The sequence below is a fragment of the Seriola lalandi genome, unplaced genomic scaffold, assembly GCF_002814215.2.
Source record: "Seriola lalandi dorsalis isolate HSWRI2012SDOR001 ecotype SW California unplaced genomic scaffold, Sedor1 jcf7180002054425, whole genome shotgun sequence".
In the NCBI taxonomy this organism is placed as follows: Eukaryota; Metazoa; Chordata; class Actinopteri; order Carangiformes; family Carangidae; genus Seriola; species Seriola lalandi.
Window position 1 is genome coordinate 3532571 of NW_019524978.1, and position 24242 is coordinate 3556812.

Below are 24242 nucleotides of genomic sequence, written 5' to 3' on the forward strand. Positions count from 1 at the left end.
AAAGAATATTACCTCATGGAGGGACTGGGGATGTCATTTGACTTTCTTTTTCATTTATTAAAACCGTTTTCCGTTTTCACACATTTTAGTGCTTGTATAATCTTTACTGTAGCAATTCAAGTGACCAGGACCAATCATAGACATAAGACTACTGTAATTTATCCTGCTTTTCATTTAAACTCTCATCATTAATATGAAATAATTACTGGCTCTGCCTGGATGCCTGTCAGCTACTGTACTGCTTAATGTATTGTTTATTTAATTTTATTGTAAATTTGCTGAAAATTTATATAGAGTAGTAAAGCTGTGAGTATTTCATAAATCATAACAACCAAAATGATGCATTAAATGCATATTCACAAATGCATATAATAAGGGACTGTCTGTTGTTCAACTGTGTTTTTGCAACAGTGTTTGTCACACAGTGTCCTGTCGGAGTTTATCATCAGACATTTGACGCATTTCAGTTCAACAACCAACTGAAAGTAGTTGACTTAGCCTGCAAAAATACGTGAAAATTCATACTTTTAAAAGCCTTTTAATAGCTATGAACTTCCTGTTTTCTTAATAAACAAAGACAAATTATTTTAATGGATGCTAAATAGCTGGAATCCTACTGCTTGATAGATTCAGCTGTAACTTGATGGGGACAAAGTTCTGCAGGCAGCAGAAGATGAAAATATAGATGAAACAGATAAGACTGTTGTCTATAGATCTATGATTGTAACATCAGAGTCTGACTCAGTACCAGCCTCATGATGTTGGTGATTTTCAGTTGAAAAAGCCTTGAGGTTAAAACTACAGCATACATTTTCAGATGTCAATATTACTGCCAAAACTCTTGTTCAACAACATTGAATTCTGTATTTCAACATGTAGTGAATCTAAATAGTAACTGAAATGCTGTTACAACAAGTTCATACTATATGCAGCAAATATAGATATAGAACAAATTTGAAAACAAAACAAAAAACACATTTTCAAAAAATACATTAACACAACAACATTTCAAAAAAGGAAAGGGTAGGGACAAAATTCCTTGTCTGTGATTAGACCCCTCAGACTCCCTCAGATACACTGACTGACCATGTATCTTAACACATATCTGCATAGTATCATGGGGACAACTGTGACAATTGTAATACAGTCTATGAAGCTATTCTTATTTGAGCCACATGTTTCTGTGCAATTTTGCTGCTTCAGTTTGTGTGACAAAAGAAGGGACATTAGAGGACAGCAGAGCATCATCTCAGACCTGAAATTAGTGTACAGTGTATTTATCATGACCACATTCCTTACCTACCCTTAAATTTCCCTATTCTAACATGTATATATTATTTTTATATCTCCTATTCTTTTTAAATAAAAAAACGATGAAAAAATGCTCAACAAAATATAACTTAATATGTGTAGTATTTAACTAGTCTTAGAAAACACTGAGCAATTAAAACACTTGGTCCCATTTTTATATTCTCCCCAGCTGAGTTAACAAACAGCTTTGGTTGAGTTCTACAAGACTCATCCAATTGCACTGTTCATCACTCAATGCTTATTTTGTTAGCTCTGGGCCCACTCACTCTAGCTTGTTAGTTTAGCTTAGCACCTTGTGACACTACACAGAATGCATACGACGTGACTGGCAGTGGTGTACAGCGGTTCCACAACAGTTTTCGATTTCATCTTCAAACCTCAGTTTTGCACATTGACCATACGCGGCCCAGCCATGTTGTATTATTTAAATCTACTCATGGCATCACAAATAACCCAGGAGAAATACCTGAAGCTGGGAAGAGTTGGACTGTATTTTATGTTATCTAAACCTACATGTTCTGCTGTAAGATTCCCCATCCAAAGCTTCCGAAATGGGTTTGACTGCGCTCCAAACAGTGCTGCAAGATGCGGAACACTTTGATACGTTCCTACCGGTGCCATTGTCGGAGGCATTTTCGGGTGGACCCAAGCGTACTTCCGCTTGTCATTCAGCGAGACCGTAGGAAAAGGTTCTACTTCTTCTTCTCTCATCTCTTCGTACATTGGTAAGTGCCAACCTCTGTTTTACAGCGGCTTTCATACGGCTTCAATGTTAACTCAGTGAAATATAACTTTGTGTTTAACCATCAAAGGGACAAACTATCCTCGAGACTTGTGAGCGGACGTTAGCTGTAGCTTCATGTCTACACCGGTGACGGGATTGTAGCGTAGCTAGCAAGTGCACAGATTTCCTTAATGATATTACAAGGTTTTATAGCTCTGTATATCGATTGAAACATACCTTTGTTAAAATTTGACTCGATGCTGACAGATTTGTTATTTCCTGACTAATGTAAATCATCCTGTTTGTACCTGTGTAGCATCAGCAGTAAAATGTGCAGGAGTCAATGTAACATCATCAAGTACAGCTGCTGTTCAGAGGACATGAACAAAATCAAGAATTTTATTAAAATATACATTCATGTGTTATTATAGTGCGAAATAATTAATTAATCAACAAGTTTGATAATCGATTAATGTCAAAATGTGACCACCTTGTCACAGTTTTGTATCATCGTAATTGAATGTCATTTGGATTTGGTCCCACAGAAGATGACATTTGAATGTGTCCCGTTGGTCTCTGAGAACTTGTCAGGGGCTTCTTTCCATATCTCGGGACATTGTTTTGATTAAAATAACTCTGTATTAAAAACCTGAAAAATTAAATCTCTCTCTCTCTCTCTCTCTCTAGGGAGCTGAATTTTGTGATCATACATCATGACACTGTTTCACTTCGGGAACTGCTTTGCTCTGGCATATTTTCCTTACTTTATAACATACAAGTGCAGTGGCCTGTAAGTGTTTGCCTGAATCAGGGATCTGCAACATGGGCGGTGAATGATGTGTGTCTGTATACTGTATGACATCCATCAGTCTGATCATGGACATGTGTTGTAACAATGGAAAATTACTATGATGGCAAATTTTTATGTCATTATTAACACATTTTTTTTGTCTATCGCTGTGTTGTAGCAACATATGCTGAGAGACTAAAAAGATCTGTTAATAATCTTCTTAGATGTTTGGGAGGGGTTCTACATAATCCTCTTAGAACTGTGTGGTATGGTCTAGAATTTGGCAGGAGCTTTGTTTAACAGCATGTACTTTTTAATTGACTATTATTGTACTCATATCTTTAAACATTGCATCCCTAATTACAAAATTTATGCTTTGAGTGTCTTACCTGATAATAACCTGTTACATAGTGTGTTCTGTGCCTCCTTATTTTACAGTTCTACCATTTAACTCTGTGTGTTCATCCTTTAGTTCGGAGTACAATGCCTTCTGGAGATGTGTCCAGGCTGGTGCAACCTATCTGTTTGTCCAGCTCTGTAAGGTGAGTACATGGAATAAAATTGGGAGAATTGACCAGGGCAATTGCAAATTAAACAGAAACTATAACATCACTGACTTCCTTGTGTTTCGGTGTGTATAAGGAAGTTTTCTTTCTGTGCTACAGATGCTGTTCTTAGCTACGTTTTTCCCTACATGGGAAGGAGGAGCTGGAGTTTATGACTTTGTAGGGGTGAGTGTTGAGCTGCATCGTAGTAATATCAGGAATGAAGATGAACATTTCTGTCAAATAAAATAGCAGCTTGTGTTGGAGGCTGAAATATGGATGCCTGTGTTCTCCAGGAATTTATGAAGGCAACAGTGGACCTAGCAGACCTGTTGGGCCTCCATCTTGTGATGTCACGTAATGCTGGTAAAGGAGAGTACAAGATCATGGTGGCTGCCATGGGCTGGGCAACAGCAGAACTCGTCATGTCCAGGTAAGCGGTAACACTGATCCTGCAGAAGAAACATTACCTTCATTTAATCAAATTATTGTACACGTCTAAACATTGAATCTGACTGTTTGTGGTTCTTCAGGTGTCTTCCTCTGTGGGTGGGAGCCAGAGGGATTGAGTTTGACTGGAAATACATCCAGATGAGCTTTGACTCTAACATCAGTTTGGTAAGTAGCTGTTCTCTTTCTGCTCGCTCATTTCTCCACTCTGTCTGCTCCTGTGTTTCCAATCCTCTGTCTTCGACTTTCATTCAGTGTGTTTTCCTTTTTATGTCTGCCACTCACCTCTGTCCTCTGCAGTTTTTTTCACATTCACCCACGTCATTGACAGCAGTGGTCTACAGAAAAGATCACAGTAATTGTCTTGTCTTTAGATATAAAAAAAAAAAAAGGATTTCAAAACATTTCCTTCTCAATGTGCTTCCTCTTTATCTATCCATAGGTCTGTAATATCATATATAGCACCAGAGTATGTTAAAAAATGATCTGTGACTAGTGATTATTATGCCTGCATTTATAGGTCCATTATATTGCCATGGCAGCAGTGGTGTGGATGTTTACACGATATGACCTTCCTAAGAGCTTCAGGCTGCCTGTTACGGTGCTTCTGGCTCTTTGTGTCTACAAGGCCTTCTTGATGGAGTGAGTCTTACACACTTTTACACACACCTATATACTAAACACGGACATATACACACCTACAGACCTACTACATGCAGTACTCAGACAGGCAGAATAATAGTGTCTTTTTTAATTCAGCCAGGGTTGACCACCGTCCTAGTGGCTGTGCTTCACTTGTAAACCACAGGATGGCACTAGTTAACAACAACAACACAAGCAATAATAATAACTTGAAATGATTTAAGAACTGTACATCAGAAAATACATAAATGGAAGTAAGAGAAATGCATTAAAAAATAACTACATATATTGTAACTTGCAAAACCTGATGTACTTAAATTGTCTTTACCAAGCTCCTTCATGTGTTTTGCTTGATTTAAAATGTATTATTAGCACACATGTGCTCACAAGAAAATCTTTTAAGGTGTTGGTGTTTTGCATAAGGAATGATAGACCAACGAAAGGGCTAGCAGATCATTTCATTGAACTACCATTTTCTAAAAGGATTCATTGTGCTTTCAGTGTTGGTGGCTGGAGTTGACCACAGCTTGCAAACAGAATGCCACCATCAGATACATGCCTGCTTACTTGTGTGGATTATTTGTCTGGATGAATTTATTTAAAATCTATAGATTCACAAATGCATGAACAAGTGGAAAATATAGAAATTCTAAAATCTCTGATAATTAAAGTTTTGTTGTATATGGGCAGAACGAACGTGTCAGTTTGCAACTAATGAATATGAATGTGAGTGTTGTTCATTCTGGCAAGAGTTAACAACACTCACACACTAGAAGCTGGCAGTAGTGAACATAAAAGCTGTTTGCCAACTGCCAAAAAAACAACAGAAGAATTACTGTTCTGGGGAACTGTGTTTTGGTTTTACAGCTGCACTGCGGCTTTACAGCACCCGGCATATGTCAGGTGACTAGTGCTGGCAATACAAACATCACAGCTACTGGTGCTGCTGAAGTCACTTCGTACGAATATTTGAAGGAATTTTTTGAACAACTCAGTGCAGATTGCAATGGGAAAAATCTCACAGCTGGGTCTGAATAAACAGCCACATCTGTAATGAATTTGAAACGACACATCGAGTTGTAGCATGCGACCGGTCTTTTGAAATATCTGCGGGTGAATGATGATCCCCAGAAATCATTAAGAAAGGGTAAGACCATGAAGCAACAGCCACAAAGTTCCTCCACCTGAGTCATACTCACAGCATATACACATAAAACATATACTCACATTGTTTTTCTTATCTTTTAAAAGTAATCTCTGTCTGTGACTCTATAGTATTATACAGTAATTCATGTAGTTCGAGGAGAGGCAGTGATTCTTCTGAAGGTAGAGGTTCTACTGAAAACGATTTTTGTTTTAAAAATAAAGAAATGAACATGTAGTAAATGTGTGAAATAGCTCATTCTTTTTGGACTGTGAACTTTGCTCAAATTCAAAATTGTTGAACTATGAAGTGAACTAATTCATTTTAACCTTTGCGAACTGTACTTTGAGTAAGCTCTTGTGAAGCGTGAACTTGTACAACACTGTAAATGGGTGACCAGATATCTGAAATCTGTTGAATCAGCTCTTATCTGAACACTTATCTGTTGCTATCATATATGGTTGCAGCAATGCCAATGCATTGTTTTGGTCTTTAACACTGTAGCTTACATTATGCTTCTGTCTGTGCCTTCAGGTTGTTTGTCCACGTCTTCCTCTTGGGCAGTTGGACAGTGTTGCTGGTCAAAGCCGTGCTGACTGGTGCCATCTCTCTCTGCTCCCTGTTTCTCTTCGTCACCCTGGTCCACAGCAACTAAGTAAACCTCAGCACCCTGGGTTAAGCCTTCAGCAGTCTTTTTGGTCCACAGTGTACCTTGGTTGTCCTAAATCAGAAGCTGACCCCTGACACCATATCAGTCTTAGTATTACCAAACAACACTAAAGACTGCTGGGAAATGCTTGTAGATATTGAGTAGCTGGTCTGGTGTGATGTACAAAAAAAGGCTGATGCACAAGCGGCCAACTGGTGAGCTAACCTCTTCTTCCAGTTTGTTTTGATGAGCCTGTGCGGTCCATTGATGGTAAACATGCATTCAGGATGAATTTCATTTCAGTCCATCAGTTAAAAGTGCAGGATGAATGGTGACATCAGGACGCTTCTGTAATATGATTGGCTTTCCTAAGCTCTGTTGGTTTTGTGAAAAGGTGAATTTTGTATCTGAATGATCACAAATGAAATGAGACTTTATAAATAACATTTCTTTTCTATGTGTTGTCCAATGAGCCATTGTAAATGCTTAGGTTAGATAGTGAAATATACTGAGTGAATATATAACAGATGAATGACAGTGATAGTTCTTTGATAGTTCATTATGTGGCCCCAAATTTATCAATTTATTTATATACAAATAAATCCACAAGTAGTTGAAACAAAACTTTAGCAAGAGTTTTCTAATTATTGAAGCAATTTTCAAAAAGATTCAAGGTTTAACTTAAAAACTCACCCGCAGTATGAATAAACTGATGTTCACTCAGCATTATGACCTTGTGTTGAATTGTAAACATCTGTGATTTTGACATAAATATCTTTTGTCGTACCTCACTGTCAGTGTCTTGATTGGTCAGACTGTAAAGACTTAAGTGCTTGTTGGGAAAGATCTGCCATATTTAAGAAAAGACGTGACTTTATATTGTTTCCTTTGACATCACAAACGTGACGTCAAAGACAGATTGTCAGAGCAAGCGTTGTATTTTTCAGCAGTGGTGCGATCTGACCGGCGGTATTTATCTTGGCAACTGAAGTTCAAGATATTAACTGACTTCAGAGTATCTCATGTCAGTTGAGGGGAGGAAACGCCTGTTTCTGGATGCCTTTTGAATAACTTTTCCTTGATGACCATTCAAGATTTTGTCACCTCAACATGCTGAAATCTAAAACCAATACTACCACCTGTTAGCCAAAGAGTATCTCCAATATGTCGAACATAAAGTGTGGCTCACTGCAGCAGGGGAGTTTGTTTCTGCCATTTACAGATGAATGGCAAAAGGTTGTAACTGCTCCCACACTTCTACTGTTACACCTGACAGCGAGGGACAGATTAAGTCCTGAGCAGGGGGATAGAGAGAGAGAGAACAACCTGAATATATCTCATGGGAGCAAGGGAATGAAAACATGTCAAAGGAACTTAAAAGAGGTTTAAAGAATTTGATCTCGAAAACACCTTTTGTGCTCAACAACAGTGAAAAAAGTGTGAGTGGAGGCAGGAGATGAAGGATTACATTTTAAAAAAGTGAACAGAGTAAGAAGTAGAGGGAGTGTCTTTACTTGAACTTCACCTCACCTCACCTTAAGTTAGTCCCTGCCTACGGCCAAGTCATCTCAGTCACTTCAAGTCATTTCCTTGTGATGGTAATGGATGTTAAGAATAAGGATGAGAATGAGATTAAATGTGCAATTGCTGCAATAAATATTTGCCACTTGCATGAAGGCAACAAACTTGAAGAAAAGAGTGACTGCAGTTATTAGATTAGGAGAAATTCAATTCTCAACCGCCTGGACTGCTGCAGAAATCTTTATTTCTGAGACAATGTAATTCAAATCCGAGTCGTGTCGTGAATAAAACTAGTTAAAGCCCAGAGGTTTTGCACTGACCACAGGACCACTTTTTTAAATGTAGTGCCTCATTTCACCAGTGTTATTTATTAAAGAAAGTCATGCTGCTAGGCCCAGTGTTTAATGAGCTTTAAGTTCGTTTTAATGAGGGTTTATTTATGCCTACTATCACAGTAGTCAGTGAAGACGTTCGATTCAAACGAACACAAAAAACATTTTTCCTTCTATCAAATGGGGACAAAGGGCCACAAAGGAACCAGACAGAAATGATGCTGTACTCTGCTTTTATCTCACACGATCATCTTTTTTCTCAGACACTATAAAAAAAATAAATAAAAAAGAGAGCACAAAGGGAAAGGTCCTAAAAAAAATTGACATAGTTCAAGTAAATCTGTGTGTCTCCTCTGCTGATTTACTCTACCATCTTTTCACACACAATTTATCTGCTTACCCCCTTTCAGTTAGTTGAACTCACCCTGCCTGGATTTTCTCTGCCTCTTTCTTTATCCCTCTCTCAGCTGGGGCCTCTGGGCTCCAACAAGGGTCTCATTATTAAAATGCCACAATGGGCTTTACTGTTACCTAACACACACACACACACACATATACATACTACTTTCTCTGTCCATACACTATTGTTTGTGTGTGCTGGCCGAAAAAAAACATGCTTGCTTGATTCATTGACATTAGCCTGACCTGGTGAATTCCAGAGAGAATAGTTGAATAATTAGTGTAGTAGTAGTAGTGTGACTCTAGGATCAGAGCCTAGCCTGGTCCACACAGGTTAATTCACACTCAATAAGATTAATAGTGTGAGTCAGAATGATCTGGGTTCGATGGACATTAGGGCCGTCTCTATATCCAGTCCAGGAAAGCTTTAACATAGAATCACTGCAATTTCTTTTTGTCAAGATACAGACACAGATAAGGTTCTTAGCACCTCTTCAGTCACATTGTGGATACTCACAAGCACAGAGGGGATTCCTGATGGTCCCAAAGATGTTCAACATCCTGTCCCATCCAGCATCCCACTCTGTTACCTACTGGTAGTTCATGACATTACAATAATCTTTTTACTTTTTATATGTAAAACCAAAACATTCTCAGAAAAAAAGTGGGCTTCCGTAAGCAAGGGTGGATTTGTGCTTTTTACAGATCGTCCTGTGGTTCCGACCCCTGAGTTAGAAAACTGCTTATGAGTTGCATTAAAGACTTGCCATTCAGAGAATTGTATAGTGAAGCAGTCAGTGGTGGTTCAGCCCTTTAAGCTAGAGAGGCAAATCAAGAGGAGCTCAGGGAAAAGGGGTTATATGTAACAGGAGAAGGAGCAAGGTAGGAGCAACGTGGAGGCTACCACTCCCACTGCAGAGCTTCAGACGCTGAGCCAGGAAAACAAATCATGTCTTCTCCTGAATACCTTCGGTACCATGGCCTTCTCCTGCCCCCTGAGGCTCACAGCATGGAGAGTTTGGAATATGCCCAAAATTTCTCTGTGGAAGACACAGATGTGTTTGCTGTGACATACCCCAAATCAGGTACAATATATTCATTTTTATATCTGCTGTCTCTTTTTAGCGGGCTCCAGTTGTCTCCAGGGTGAGCAGTAATTTTTACCAACTTTTGTGAATACAGTGTATAGTTGTGCACCTTTTTACACATACATGCAGCATACTTTATAGTATTATTCACCATTTTTGGTACTGTTATGTTGGTTTTTTTTCTTTTTTCATTCTAGTTTGTTAATATAACAATAAAAATGGTTCACAAAGCCTAAATGGGTGAAATTAGACACAGCTGTTCTCACTGTGTCTATATTAACACATAAAACTTAAAATAAACATGTAGTAGACGGCAGTGGCTGTTTATGTGTCTTATTTGTCTCTCTTTAGAAGTTGTCATTGCCTACCTGCCCTGAGCCAATTAAACTGTGGAAACAAGTGTGTCCGTCAGCACAGAGGGAGCCAGAACTCCCTTAGCTAGCAACATGATGCTGTTGAAAATGAATAACGCTAGATAAGGACAGACTAGGGGTAAAACTGGTTAACTTGGTGTATGGGTTTTGTTGTCTGTAGTTAGCTGCCTGAACAATATGCTGTGTATTTCCCTAATGCAACTGAAATAGGTGTCATAGTAAAGTTAACCACCACTGTTGATTTGTTTTTGGTTTAGTTACCTAGCAAAGATTAACCTATAGCATACTGTAGTTATCGGTACAGATCAGGAGGGAGTAGGGGAGAACGGGGATGGTAGTCACACTTTTTTGCTTTTATTTGAAATCCTCAAAAACCGTATCCTTATTAGAGTCCCTTTCAATCTGCAATGGAAGCCTACAGACAGTGTCATGTAGAAATAGAGTGCCCTTATTCTCCTTCAGCTTATTCTGTTCAATAGATGCGCACTGTCGAATACGTCTTGTGCACTTGTGACAACCATCCCTGTTGTGGGTTGATAGCGATGGACTACAATTGTCATGTAAGGCAGACATCGGTCTGCAACCTACAGATTGGCTTTCCATTTTGATACAAATTAAACACCATAAGATGCTAAGGAATAATTCACATACAATAAATTAGGCGCCATAACAAAGAAGCTGCCAGTCATTGTAAAATTAAAATGATAAACAATTATATTTCACAATATGGAAAGGGGAAATAAAACAGAATTCATTAAGAGCATTTCATGACTCAAACAGCCATTAATAACTAATTTCGTGAGTTATATTTATCCATTTCCTGCATCTCCCAGATATATTTATGAGGAAGTCTGTGCTGCAATGGGAACTATCATTTGTGTAAAGTCTCTCCAAAGTCTGCAGGCAGCAGACTAAGTAGCTGGTATCAGCACCAATTGAGTTGAGTCTACAGGTTTGTATGGGTGTGTGTAAACAGTCTCAGCAGTGAGCACATGCAGCTATTGTAAGCCCCAAGCAGAAAACCAGTCAGTCAGTCCTGGTGCATAGATAGTTACCTCAAAAGGGGCTTGAGCAACTGCTGTTTTGCCTCCTAAGAAAGTGTCATTTTCTGAGGTATTTTAATAAATATAATTTTATAAATAAATTCCTATTTGTGCACAGCCTGCCTTCCAATTTATATATATATATATATATATATTGACTGGGATATATTTATATATATATATATATTTCCACTGCAAGGACTCTGTAGACAAAATGTATACTCTCAGTGTACGTCAGTGTGGTGAGTTACTTTGAGGTCGGCATCAGGTATGTGACCAAACAAAATATTAATACACTATTGATTTTCATTTTGTATGCACTTAGGGAATTTGACACTATTTGGCATGGTATGGTCAGCCTATCTATGCTTGAACTATTTAGCATCTTGAAATGTGCTAATTACATATAAGATATATGATATTACAGTAGTAGTAGGCTATTAGTAGCAGTAGTTTTATCTGGCATGTAAACTACATGTACACAGCACAATGAATGCTTAGGCCCACTTGCTGGTAGCATGAGATGGTGAACAATAGCAGTAGACAAATAAAACAATAAATAATAATAACAACAACAACAATAATAATAATAATTATTAATAATAAATGAATTGTATAATAATAATAATAATAATAGCAATTATAATAATAATTATAATATATTAGCAGTAGTAGTGATAGTATTATTATTATTATACAATTCATTTATTAATAATTATTTACTAAGTCAATTCAGCATTCTGATGCATGTTGATTAAGCTGAAAAAGTGCATTTTATGAATTGTGGCCCCTGCCCCTCTTACATCTTCTGCACGTCTCTGCACTCAGTCACTACCTGTAGTTACTGCTTTGAGCAAGCTCAACTTTATCACACTGCACTCAAGTGAGTTAGTGAGTTTTCAAACACTGTTCGGGGTTGTGAAGCTGTCGTTTATATGGCTGGCAATTAGTTTGGTATAGAGAAGTCGGAAGACTATCCGTGTGGACATACGGCGATTCGTGCATAAAAGTACCAGTTGGAAACACTTGGTCCATTTGTCCCAGCTCTACATTTCCAGACTTGGTTGATATTATTTCCTGCATGACACGAATAATGTTTTGTCAGATCTGTTTCGCGTTGATATGCGTTTGCCTGTAGACCTGAACCAAACCCTTCCCACAGAGTGGACAACTGTAACGAAAGAGCAACACCGTCTGAAGGCAGGGCAGACTTCAACTTGACTTTATCCCTCGCAGCATAATGTCTTCTGAAGAGATGTATATATTTTATCATGGCTTAATGCTTCCCAAAGAGACTCACTGCTCTGAGAGCCTGAAGTTTGCGCAGGAGTTTACGTTTCAAGACAATGACGTCGTGGCTGTCACGTACCCGAAGGCAGGTCAGTGTTTCCAGACAGATGTAAGACTGTAGTTTACTTTTAATGTTAAAACTTAGTCGACTAATATGACGTGTTTTATGTCCTTACGCATCCAGTCAGTCTGCTGGCTGCACTTGCAGCAGAGTTGACAGGGTGTGTTTTCTCTGTTTACAACTTTCCTGTGTCATTAACAAACACGACTAAAATGCCACAGACACATTTTATATCACGTTTTACATTTGTTTGGCTCACAGTTCGCTGTGGTGGTCTTTGGAGTCGAGCGCCACCCATCGCAGATTATAGTCCCTGAATTAAAGCATTAGTTTTAAAAGAAGAGAGAGGAAGCAGGGAGCTTTCTCAGGCCTGTGGCTGCAGAGCTTCCGCGCCACAGTGTGCAGCACATTCAGTAGATTTCATGTAGAAACCCCCAACGGCAACAGTGCTTACAGGCCTTACCTCTGAATACCAGCACATACCACAAAATCTTCACAAATAAGAAATATTTTTTGGCTCATGGGCACTTGTGTGAGCTGGTTTGCTTATGAGACAAATGAGACAAACTTAACTTAAAGAAGAACACCATTTAAATCCTTCTCTAACATAAGCCAAGGGAGTCTGAATCCACACTGGCAAATACACAAACTGGTACTGTCTGCAGCATTTTGACATAAATGATGATCCTCGCCTTTTCTCAGTCTTAGGGCACAAATCACCCTGAAAGGAAGGCAGGCTTGTGTGGGCAGCTGACAAACCTACTACTCCTATCTTAACTTCCTTGTTTAACCTTAGGAGCTGTCATGATGCTGCTCGAGAACAGTTTGTTTCTCTGTCACTGGGTATTGTCCTTAAGTCAGCAATGTTAACTAATAACATTAATGATGGTTCTGTTCTTTTCAGTGACCCAGTAAATCATGGCAGCGTGACAGTGAGCCAGCATGCACCCTGAAACTGAAACAGCTAAATGCAATTTAACCATCACTGATTTAAAACATTTACGCCTGTGCTTTTACTACGTGACATATTAAAATGTCTTCTGTGAAAAAGACCTACGGAGTCTGTAGGGTTCATTTTAGATGTCTCAGTGTCATCGGTAAGAGCGAGTTTTACAAACAAAACTGATGCTCCCAAATTGCATGGGCCTGTGTAAATCTTTAACCCTGTTATCCAAGTCCCCTGAAGGGCCCAGGCCCTGAGTTAGCATGATTGTCTTATGACCTGCCGTTCAGACCTGTCATTAATAAATATTTGTGGAAAAACGGAAACCACCTCATCAACCTGAACCCTTAATAAACAAGAGCTCAGGGGAACAGACTAGATGTAAGAGGAGACTCTGTCCTGACAGAGAGGAGCAAAGTGTGGGCTACCCGACCGAGTCCCTTGCTGAATCTGCTTGAAGACCCTGGACTGAGCACGGTCATGTCCACAGACAAGTATATCCTGCATGGCGGCATTCTTCTTCCCTCTGAGTGTCACTCCGCGAGAGCTTGGAGTTTGCCCACAATTTGTCTGTAGAAGATACCAATGTGTTTGTCGTCACTTTCCCCAAGTCAGGTACAGTGTATTAGTAAATGTCTTACTCACCTTGATGTAGCAGGTGTTACCAGTTTTAGTACTGTTTAATTTTATGTAAATTCGTCATGAAGCCAGGTCAAAGTGCTGCCTCATCATGCTGCCTGAGTACGAGCACTGAGCTCTGTGCGATGCTGTCCACTATGTGATATCAGTCTTTGACACTGTGGCTTATGTTCAAATCACAATTGTTTAATTTTTCACAAGGAGGTTTGTGTTTTCGCTGTTTCTCCCAGGGCCAGTTTCTCGCAGCACTTAAAAAGTAAATAAATAGGTGTAAGTAATGAAATTAATGAGGGTTGGATTTCCTGTACCTTCTTTAGTTTCAGGGTCCTGGTACTGTGCATGCTGGCTCGCTGTCACACTGTTGTGGCTTAGTGTGTGTGTCTTAGTGTGTGTGTGTGTGTGTGTGTGTGTGTGTGTGTGCATGCCTAACATGCAGGAGAAATGGAGGTGTTTCTTTGGCTTCATACCTCATTTTCATTGATGTTTACTAAGTTTGTAAATTCACCAGGTGGCCAGAAATACAAATTGAATAGATCCTATCCTGACATCCTACTGCAATACAGAAATCATCTCTCTTTTCAAAAAGTCAACACCGCCCTCTTTTTTTTGACAGGGACTATTCATATTCATAACATTTCTGAAAATATGCCAGAGAGGCTAATTTCCATCTGTAGTCCCTGGGCAAGCAAGAGTTAAAAAGGCACAAACATTAAGAATACATAAAAGCATAGAAACAATCAACAAACCAACAAATAGCAAAACATGAAAACCCCTCACTGTTCTAGTGTTCATAAGTTCTTGATTTCTAATAAACCAGGTTCTTAATGTTGTGGAAATTGAGTGGTAATTAGAGACAGTTTGTTATGTTGTGGTAGTTTGTTCCAATCCTTAGAGGCTTTGACAGAAAAAGCAGATTGGCCAAAACTACTTTGTCTTCTATGAGCCAGACAATCTCCTCTAGCTGTTGCTTTAGTAGTTTGGCTTGTTTTTAGTGTGATGTATGTACAAAGTGGTGGAAGAGCCATATTTTGTAATACCTTGAAAACAAGACACAGTCTACTGTATTTAACCATGTTTTCCCACCATAGTAAATTGTGTTTTTTTTTTAAATATTACAACGATGATATCCTTGTGGTTTCTTGTCTAGATTTTTATCGTTTGATTGTACAAGAATTCTGTTTGCTTTAGTGTGGTTTTGTTGACATGTACCCAACTTGTCAGACAGTACGTGATGTGTGTTAGGATCATTGTGTTCATGAATATTGGCGCTGCATTAGTGGTCATGCGGTTCCTTGTCAGTTTGAAATTGGCAGATACAGGAACAATACACCAAATATGGCCCAATAGACCCTTCTCTTCAGAAAACTGATGGTTTGACTGAAAGTCCCTGCCAAAACTTCCTTGGGACTTACATATAAGGAAACATTCCACACCAGATGTTTTTATATCAAAGTCTACTAACAGACAGCAAATGATAAAACACCACCGTATCATATTTTTCCTCACAGTACAGAGATGGTGAGTACAGAGTCCATATATGGTTCAGCTAATGGGCAGAATGTGAAAGCTAAAAAATGAATACCAGATATTTCTTAATCAAAAGGAAATATGGCATTGGGAACTTAATATGAGAAACTGTAAATCATATACAGTGTGTTAGCTGTCAGCACAACAGAAATGAATTCTATGCAACAGTTCAGACCCTTCACTCAATCATTTCCTCCTTGTGTGAGCAGCAGTGAGAGAACTAAAGCAGTCACTAAACTACTACATTAAATGAAAAGCTCTGATGTGATTTCTCTAAGCTACAGTCATGAGTCTTATCTGCTTGTGAAAGTCATTGGCAACCAACTTTGATTTATTTCCAAATGGCTATTTTCCAAATGGCTTAAGGATATATTATGAAATCATTGTGTATATTTTTACTGACTTTGAACTGTTGTTTGGCTGTGTGTGTTTGCACAGAGCACAAACATTCTGGTTTAGATCATGTTGGGGAGAGAAAACTGAGAAACTGAACAGCTGCAGAATGATAGCTGTTTCTGTTGTTATCATTTCAGTAGTTTAGCGTCAGCACACGCTGTGTGAGACTCATGAATGTGATGACTGTTTGACATGGAATGTGATCTTGTGTGTATTCATTCATTTACTTACATTCCTTGTTTCTGCTCAGGGCCATGAAAACAGAGGCTCCAATACACACATAATGCAATGGGTTGAAAACTACTATGTAGCCTCATTGTGTTGTAGAAATAGTCTATGCTGCAGTTTTAGTTGTCTAGATGGTTATGAGGGCATCAGACTTGAGTGAGTCTGGAGCCACTTGTGTCCTCATATTATCTTTTGAGATATTACTTATGAATCCAATACAAGGTTGAGAATAATAGGCCTTAGCATGATCTCAATAAAAATTGAAAAAAGATGCTCCTTATAACTCCAGAACTGGTCTGAGAATCTTAATGTTTTAAAGTTGTCTCCACAATCAAAGTAATCCAGTGATAGTTGTTTGTACATTCATGCGTACACTGAAAATAAGAACAGCTAATATCTAATTCAGCATATTTTAATGATGGCAATTTGTCACAATGTAAACAAAAAATGGGGTCAAGTGGGTTAGGGTTAGGGGGTGATGAAGGGCAGTTGTCCCAGTTTTGTTGCCCACAATGTCAGATTCGAAAATCCCCCATTTAGACAATATAATGTTTTATAATACATTTTTTGCAGGTACAATCTGGATGCAGGAGATCCTCCCACTGGTGCTGAATGGTGGGGATCTGACACCGATCCAAACCATTCCTAACTGGGACAGGGTGCCCTGGCTGGAGGAGAAAAGATTGGCATTTGTCGTGGATCAGCTGGCATCTCCACGGGCGATGGTCACACATTTTCCTCACCACCTCATGCCCCCGTCCTTCCACACCTCCAAAGCCAAGGTAAATGGGTGGAGTCTTTGTGTGATATTCCCATGTGTTCTTCTCTTAATCTGATCTCATATAAGTATCTTTTACACATTACGCTCATTATGTCATCTGTTGTCTCTGCCATAGGTGATCTATGTCATGAGGAATCCCATGGACGTCATGGTGTCTTCGTACTACTTCCACCAGATGGCCGGATTCCTCGAGGATCCAGGAACTTTTGATGAGTTCATGGAGAAATTCCTGGAAGGCAGAGGTCAGAGGTCACATGATAAAGAGTTTACACAGAGAAATGTTTGAATTTCAGGGAAGTGGAGTTCAGCAATGTTTGTGTGTTACCATGTGAGCAGATTTTGGATGTTGAAAATTAAGGACCTTCTGAAAGCATGTGACAGACAGAAGTCATTATTTGTCATTTAACCAATGTAGAGCAGTGTTTGATTGCATTTATGCTGCGCTCTAATGTCTATGTTGTCTGCAGTGCTGTTTGGAAAATGGACAGACCATGTGAAGAGCTGGAGACACAAAGAGCTGGGAGACAGAATAATTTACATCACATATGAAGAAATGGTTCAGGTAGGAACACTCCCAGCACACTCATAAACAAATGTTGAGTTTTTAAATGGCAATGTTTATGTTTTTAGGCCAGAGTTGCTGGTTGACGCTAAATGTCTTGTTGAGCATTTTTCTTTTTATTAGAACAGAAGTCAACAGGGTGTCTGCTCCAAGAAACAGACACGATTTTACACAATTTGTTATTTCCCCATGCCAATCATCGGCGATCCTACAATCTGGGGAGCCCCAAGCAAAGAAGCCAATCGAAGTCCATCAAAGAAACCCCCCACACCCACGCAGACTACAGACTATTGGCAGATGCAACAATTTACAGATGTTCCGTAAATGCCTCACATGCAGTCTATTGGTAGACAGTAGGGACAGCACACATCATCAGGGGCCCCACTTAGGGCGGTTTTGGGGGAGCAGCAGTTCATTGTATAGGAGGTTTATATCTGTCGTTGCAAACTGTGCTAATATGAAGGGCCATCGGGGGCCGCTTTCCCCTTGGGGGAATTATTTGCCTGGTTTGCCCCTCCTGACAGTGTGCTAATATTGTTTTCAGTTGGTGTCTCAGTGTGTGGGCGCTTGTTGTTTTATTTTCAACTAACAGCTAGAAAACATGTTGCCAGAGCCCAGTCCATGTGCTCTTCTTCTAGGACCTGCCTGCAGCTCTCAGGCGTATTTCAGATTTCCTGGGCAGAAACCTGAGTGAAGAAACCATTCAGAAGATAGCAGAGCATTGCTCCTTCAAGACCATGAAGGCCAACAACATGTCCAACTTCAGCCTGGTCCCAAAAGTGTACATGGACGCTGACAAATCCCCATTCTTCAGGAAAGGTGAGGCTCCATGTGTCCATCATGCATTTGACTTATAACCTGCTGGAGCCATTTTCCACTTTTACTCTTGCCCATGTTTGTAGTGTTATTGGCTATTTGACCATATAGTTGAGTAATTTCCCTGATCATTTTCTGAGCTAAATTTGTACACTGATCAATGAGACCAGCATCTACAAATGTTCCTTTGCAATTTGCTTTAAATTGCATTTAACTGGTTGACTGGATTTAACTGTCAACCTGGTTAAGGTTGACATCTTGAAATCCGGTTATAAGGAGTGAGACTTGAGACCTGTAAGTTGATTTTCAGTCTCCATATAAATGTTTGACTTTTGTACTAAACAGTAGATATGTTTTTTTTTATTGACTTGTCTTGGTGTGTGTGTTTTTGTGTCAGGGGTTGCTGGAGACTGGAGAAACCATTTTACCTCAGAACAACTGGCCCAATTCATGTCGGTCATTTCCAAAGAGCTGGAGGGTGAGAACTTCTCTCTGCCGTATCTGGATTGACCATCAGCCAGAGGAAAGAGGAGAGAGATAGGAAGCGGACCGCCCATATCATTCATGTCAGAATAGGCCAGCAATTGCAGATCGTTACTTTTGGTTTAGATATTAACTGCTAGCTAACGAGGAAATGCTGATGATCATTTCCATCAACAATGATCATTTAGATGCTTCACAACTGTACCTGATCTTATGAGCAACATATTTAGTTATTTTTCTACCACTTAACATGATTAAAACAAAGACACAACAATTGCTTTCTTCTTGCCAATTTGCATAATAGCATGACGTAATGTTACACTTGTAGGTACAGTTTATATATGACATACTGTTTATTGGACAATTTTCACACAGGTAGGTATTGCATAATTACCTAGTAAATGCTTGATTACCATGTCATACTTATTACTGGTTATTTACCTGTCTATGCATATTTGGGACAAACCACTTCCTCACAAATCAAGTGACAATTAAAAGATTCAAAACTCATGTTATGAAGACATGTAAAAGAGTCTGCTGTCATCATTCGGATTACAGCATTTTACATTTGCTTTGATTCATTTTTCCAAGCAGTTTCAATGTGACACAGTCTTGACACAAGAAAATGAAGGAAAGGAAATTTGGTTTGTATTTGGTTTAATTATTGGATTTTAATGGATTATGCAATTTTTATATATGTATTAACCCTTTGTTATAATTATTATGGTGTTTCAACTTTTGATTCACTGTTATTAAATTATTACTGGATTGATATGCATTCCTTCAATATCTCAATTTGTATTACTTGAGGCATGCTTGCTCCAGCCTTAATTAGAATTTACATAAAAAAGGTTAAATCTATTTGCTAATCTGTTGAAGTAAATTAGTCTTGTTTGCCAGGAAATGTCATTCCCCTGGAGACTCAAACTTCAAGCTCTTGTGAACTGCAGCAGCTGTATTGTTGGCTACGTTGACAGTCAGCCATCATGGTAAGACTGTGGAGAGCTGCTGGATGAGTCTCATAACAACCATAAAAAAATTGAAAAAATACTGTTCGTGCTGAGGTCTGTGGATTATCCAAATAAATTCGGACATTGGTTCTGGGAAGACAGACTTTTTTTTCCGTCAGAGATTGGAAAGACATTCTGTATGTATTAAAATCTGGGCAAAACAAACCCAAAGTAATCTCCATACCAGTAGGAAAAAGTAAGAGCAACATGCTGTTTTGTAAGTTGTGCAGTTAATGGTAAACCAATAAATGTGTCACTGTTAGTTAGATAATGTGATTAAAGATCAACAAAGCCTGAATTATACCTTAAGGACAACTTTTTAAAAACTTTAAATTTATTTTTTAAGTTTTATGTTCCATGGCCTCCTATATTAAGTTATTAGTTCTGATTAGTATGAAAAAATAACCCAGCGTCTCTTGGAGACTCCTGGAGTCTGTATGTTTGAGTTACTACCTTCATATACAATAGGTATCTATTTTAGCAGGCGAGCTCAGACAAGTCAAGTGTACGCTGGCTGCCTGGCATGAAACAGCAAAGACATAATATGTAATAGTTTTGTTTACTGGTAAGTAAAGGAGCGGTAAAAAACTATAAAGAGCTTTAGGTAAAGATGTTTTACTCAGAAGCTGATGGAGCATAGCTAAAAGCCTAGTGAGGAAACACATCTCAAAGTTCATTATCCTACAAATAAGTGAAGTTTAATTTTATTGTAGCTTTCTAGAGCAGGCCTTTATTTCATAGTATCACCTCTGTGTTTGTGGACAGTGTTTTAATTCAATCAGTGTAAAATGGAAAAATTAGAAGTAAATTAACAGTATATCCACTGGTTTATGTCCCACAGAACCGCAAACTAATATATGGCAAGCAGTATTTCTACAGGCCACTGTACTGTCAAAATGATCATTTTGTATTACTATAATTCATGACTTTGTCCAGTGTTCCTGGCTCTTAAGCTGTATTAACACCTTGACTACCAGTCCTGACCTTTCCAATACAGCACAGCAGTTGCTCACAGTGTTTCACTTTGCTTTGTTTAAAAAGAAATGCCTGGAGACTGAGAGCAAACAAGTCCAAACATGTTTCACCCTCCATGCAGACAGGAACAAAGGGAGAGCCAGAAAGGGCCTGAGAGACTTTTTGCATCTGGCATCTCATATGTGGCTGACACACACACACACACACACACACACACACACACACACACACACACACACACACACACACACACACTTGGCAGGCAATTGGCAAATGTACAAATGTACAGAAAACATCCACACTGAAATGCTGAAGCAGCTCATTTATGAAATGTATTTGATTCAGCCATTAGATGGCAGCAACATCATCACTTTCCTCAGACTCAATTCAACCTCTGTATCCTTTTGTACATCACAAAAACAAATAATCAAATCAGTCACTCACCCAGAGAGATCAGCACAAAGACAGGCTGGCAGATGTCGACTGGCAGGTTCATAGACACAGGCAGAAAAATCATAGTTATAGCAAAATAATTTATAGAGAGTCATTCACAGAAAACCAATCGATGCTTCTGTTTTACACTTGGCCGTTGCTGGTTTTACTGGCACATTTAAATCTGCTCTATAAAAAGAGTCTTGTGACAGATCTAAAGAAAAAGAACCTCCTGGACGTTCTTGCCCAAACATTAAGCCGTGGATCAGCCTCACAGATGGGATTATTTTGTGGTAAGACACTGGCAAAGTTTTCAGTGATTGCATCTCCCAATAATGATAGTTTTGTTCCTTGTAGTCTGCAAAGTCATATAAGAGATGTAAATTTAGTTTTTTGGCATTTTCTAAATTAAATAATCCATTGTTTGAATTAGGAAAATAATTTATTCACTGATCAGATTCATGTCTGACTTTCTAATTATAAAATGTTGACTTAAAAGATTTGCGTCAAACATTGAAAACATCCTGTCACCATCCCTGTAATTTCATTCTTGACCCTTGACAAAAAGGGTCAAGAATGAAGAGAAGTGGTATTATGGAAACTCTCGAGACTTCTCAGACCATTGTTGTTTGTAGTCTTCTTATATCTTCAGCTTTATCTTTTCAGTGAAAGAAAATACTGGTCTAGTCACAAATCAGTGGGTGGACCAAAATGCAGACACGGGAGAAGCATGTAAAGATAAAGTAAAGTCTTTTATTTTGAACAGGTGAACTGGAAACAGAAAGTAAACCTTAGAGGTTGCAGACAAAAGCCAAAATGACTAGATAATATATGTGACTCTGACTGTGACTTGCGCTGGAGCGTGGCACACAAACCAACCGTGTATGGCACAGCGGTCCAGCAGAGACTGGATGCAGTTGCAGGGTTTGAAAGGGGAGCAGGTGATTGCTTGATGGCAGACCAGCATGCTTGATTGTTAACATCTTACATGTGTGCAGCCAGAGAGAGAGAGAGATAGGGAGCAGACAAAACAAGAAACACACCCACTTATAACAAGCAGACAAGATTCACTGAGGGGTCATGATAAGTCCAGTAAAATATCCATAAAGCATTTTACTCAATTTAAAGTATCTCTTTAGAATATATGAATTTTTACAGTACATACTGTAATGCCACATCCATGCATTACAGAATGGATTTGTTTTACCAGTCAGTTTCAAGCCTGAGCATTTATGTTGCTCATATAAATAGATTTTCTCTTCATCACAATTTGTGTATCTAATCAACTAAATCTATATCTAACTCTAACAACCATCCGTATTACAGACTATTCACTGTCATTTCTACACACACACACTCACCTCTATCACCACAATGCGACGGCCTCTTGTTCCCTGACTGGCTTATAATCTGACTAAATAAACCTAGATCAATTATAATTCATTTTCACATATTGAGTTTCATCTCTCACATAAAAAATCAGTCAAGCTGAGTCTCTAAATTGTTTTAGACAATCAGGAGATTTACTACCGACACTGCTGCGATAGTGACGCATTGTATCATCAAATGCATGGAGCACGTCGTTGAATTTCAACTGATCATCTCTACCAGCAGCGTCCAACTATTAATTAATCAATTAATTAATACCAAAATTAAATTGTCAATTTATATGTATTCAATACACCAGTCCTGCCATGTTCTCACTCACACTATTGAGTCCTGATATTTATGCAGCTGAGGCAAGCTGTTGTCTTTCTTCCTTGGTTTCTGTGACAGTTAATGCAAAGAAAGCGCATCACAAAAAAGTAGATAGAATAGATAAAAAGATACATTTCAATGATCATTAATTTGACTAAAACTACAAAATGTAATTTGTACACAATGCTGTGAATAGAGTATTCATTTTGAATTTATATTGGTCAGTGCTGCAGAATGCTCATCTGAGTGTGTGTTTGTGTGTCCCTCCCATCTCTCCATCCCCTGAGCTCTGACACTACTTCAATTACATGGTGGCCTTTTGTGCCCAGGGGAGGTTTTGGGTGTGTGTGCATATAGCTGTGTTTGCATATGTGTGTGTGTGTGTGTGTGTGTGTGTGTGTGTGTGTGTGTGTGTGTGTGTGTGTGTGTGTGTGTGTGGGCAGACGATGTGGTGCCTGCTTTCAGGACACCCACCTCGCTGCCGCCTTGTGCCCATTGGTCCTGCCCTGGGCTGCCCACAGGATGCTAGCCTGCTTTGATGCTCTCTTCTCATCAACATACTGTAGACACACACACAGACTTACACAAGATGATAACCAATAACCTCTCAGAAGATCCTGTAATCTTTTTACTTCAAACTAAAGTTTATACATTCAGTCAACCAAGTCTTCTTAAGTCTGTTGGCTTCCTCCGGCCAGAGCAATGCTCAAGTTTATCCAATGAAACCTCAGTCAAAGACAACCAAAAGCTTTTCATCAGATGTAGGACCAATGTTTGGAATCAGCTGCTTAGGTCCAAGGGTTATGACATCTGACATTTTCTGCCACACAAATCTCAGCACCAGCCTGGGCTTTAAAGAAAAACACCTGTGACAATGGTGGAGTGTGCAAGTGTACACAAAGAAGGTTACTAATTCCAGTAACCAGAGCAGTTGGAGTTGCTTTGTGGGCCAGGGTTTTGTGTTTACGACATAATATCTTTCTTTATGTCTTCCCACTGGTTTAAAAAATTGATTAAATGTTTTAGAAAATATGTTTATTTGTTTTCTTGCAGATGAGAAGAGTGATAGTCTGTACAGTACATATATATATAGCAACAGCCAGCAGAGAATTAGCTTAGCTTAGCACAAACACTGGAACCATGGAGAGACAGCTAGCCTGGTTCTGCCAAGTAACAAAATCCATCTTCCAGCATCTCTAAAACTCAATACTTAACATATCTCCTTTTATCTGTACAAAAACCAACATGTAAAGTCTAGTTTGCTGTTTTTTTCTTTAGCTACTCAGCACATAGCCTCTCATGAAATTGTTGAATTTAAGATTTTGTACAGATAATACAAACTTGATATAACATGTCCTGGTAGTCTCATTATTTTAATGCCTCTGTGTC

At 38.9% G+C, this 24242-nt stretch overlaps 2 protein-coding genes across 4 annotated transcripts; both read left to right on the top strand.

Moving 5' to 3' along the window:
• Positions 1 to 1940: 1940 nt before the first annotated feature.
• tmem147 (transmembrane protein 147) lies at positions 1941 to 7041 on the top strand. The gene is made up of 8 exons (XM_023410406.2): positions 1941 to 2036; positions 2723 to 2825; positions 3298 to 3367; positions 3491 to 3556; positions 3667 to 3803; positions 3904 to 3988; positions 4341 to 4462; positions 6141 to 7041. Exons 2-8 carry the CDS (start codon positions 2749 to 2751, stop codon positions 6259 to 6261), a joined length of 678 nt encoding a protein of 225 aa, XP_023266174.1. The 5' UTR covers positions 1941 to 2036; positions 2723 to 2748; the 3' UTR covers positions 6262 to 7041.
• Positions 7042 to 9441: 2400 nt separating this feature from the next.
• sult2st3 (sulfotransferase family 2, cytosolic sulfotransferase 3) lies at positions 9442 to 19510 on the top strand. 3 transcript variants are annotated; one of them, XM_023410396.2, is made up of 6 exons: positions 9442 to 9592; positions 16670 to 16878; positions 16993 to 17119; positions 17345 to 17439; positions 18078 to 18258; positions 18653 to 19510. In XM_023410396.2, exons 1-6 carry the CDS (start codon positions 9457 to 9459, stop codon positions 18763 to 18765), a joined length of 861 nt encoding a protein of 286 aa, XP_023266164.1. In that variant the 5' UTR covers positions 9442 to 9456; the 3' UTR covers positions 18766 to 19510. The 3 variants fall into 3 exon arrangements, with proteins under 3 accessions (XP_023266164.1, XP_023266163.1, XP_087031332.1); XM_023410395.2 differs by lacking the exon at positions 9442 to 9592 and adding an exon at positions 11937 to 12391; XM_087175206.1 differs by lacking the exon at positions 9442 to 9592 and adding an exon at positions 13707 to 13921.
• Positions 19511 to 24242: the final 4732 nt, after the last annotated feature.

Excerpts from the sequence above, each read along its gene's own strand:
- tmem147 (XM_023410406.2), top strand. The coding sequence starts at position 2,749 with ATGACACTGTTTCACTTCGGGAACTGCTTTGCTCTGGCATATTTTCCT. Across the intron at positions 3,557-3,666 it reads GAGTTTATGACTTTGTAGGG|GAATTTATGAAGGCAACAGT; the intron begins GTGAGTGTTGAG and ends TGTGTTCTCCAG. Across the intron at positions 3,989-4,340 it reads TTGACTCTAACATCAGTTTG|GTCCATTATATTGCCATGGC; the intron begins GTAAGTAGCTGT and ends CTGCATTTATAG.
- sult2st3 (XM_023410395.2), top strand. The coding sequence starts at position 12,253 with ATGTCTTCTGAAGAGATGTATATATTTTATCATGGCTTAATGCTTCCC. Across the intron at positions 12,392-16,669 it reads TGTCACGTACCCGAAGGCAG|GTACAATCTGGATGCAGGAG; the intron begins GTCAGTGTTTCC and ends CATTTTTTGCAG. Across the intron at positions 16,879-16,992 it reads TCCACACCTCCAAAGCCAAG|GTGATCTATGTCATGAGGAA; the intron begins GTAAATGGGTGG and ends TCTCTGCCATAG.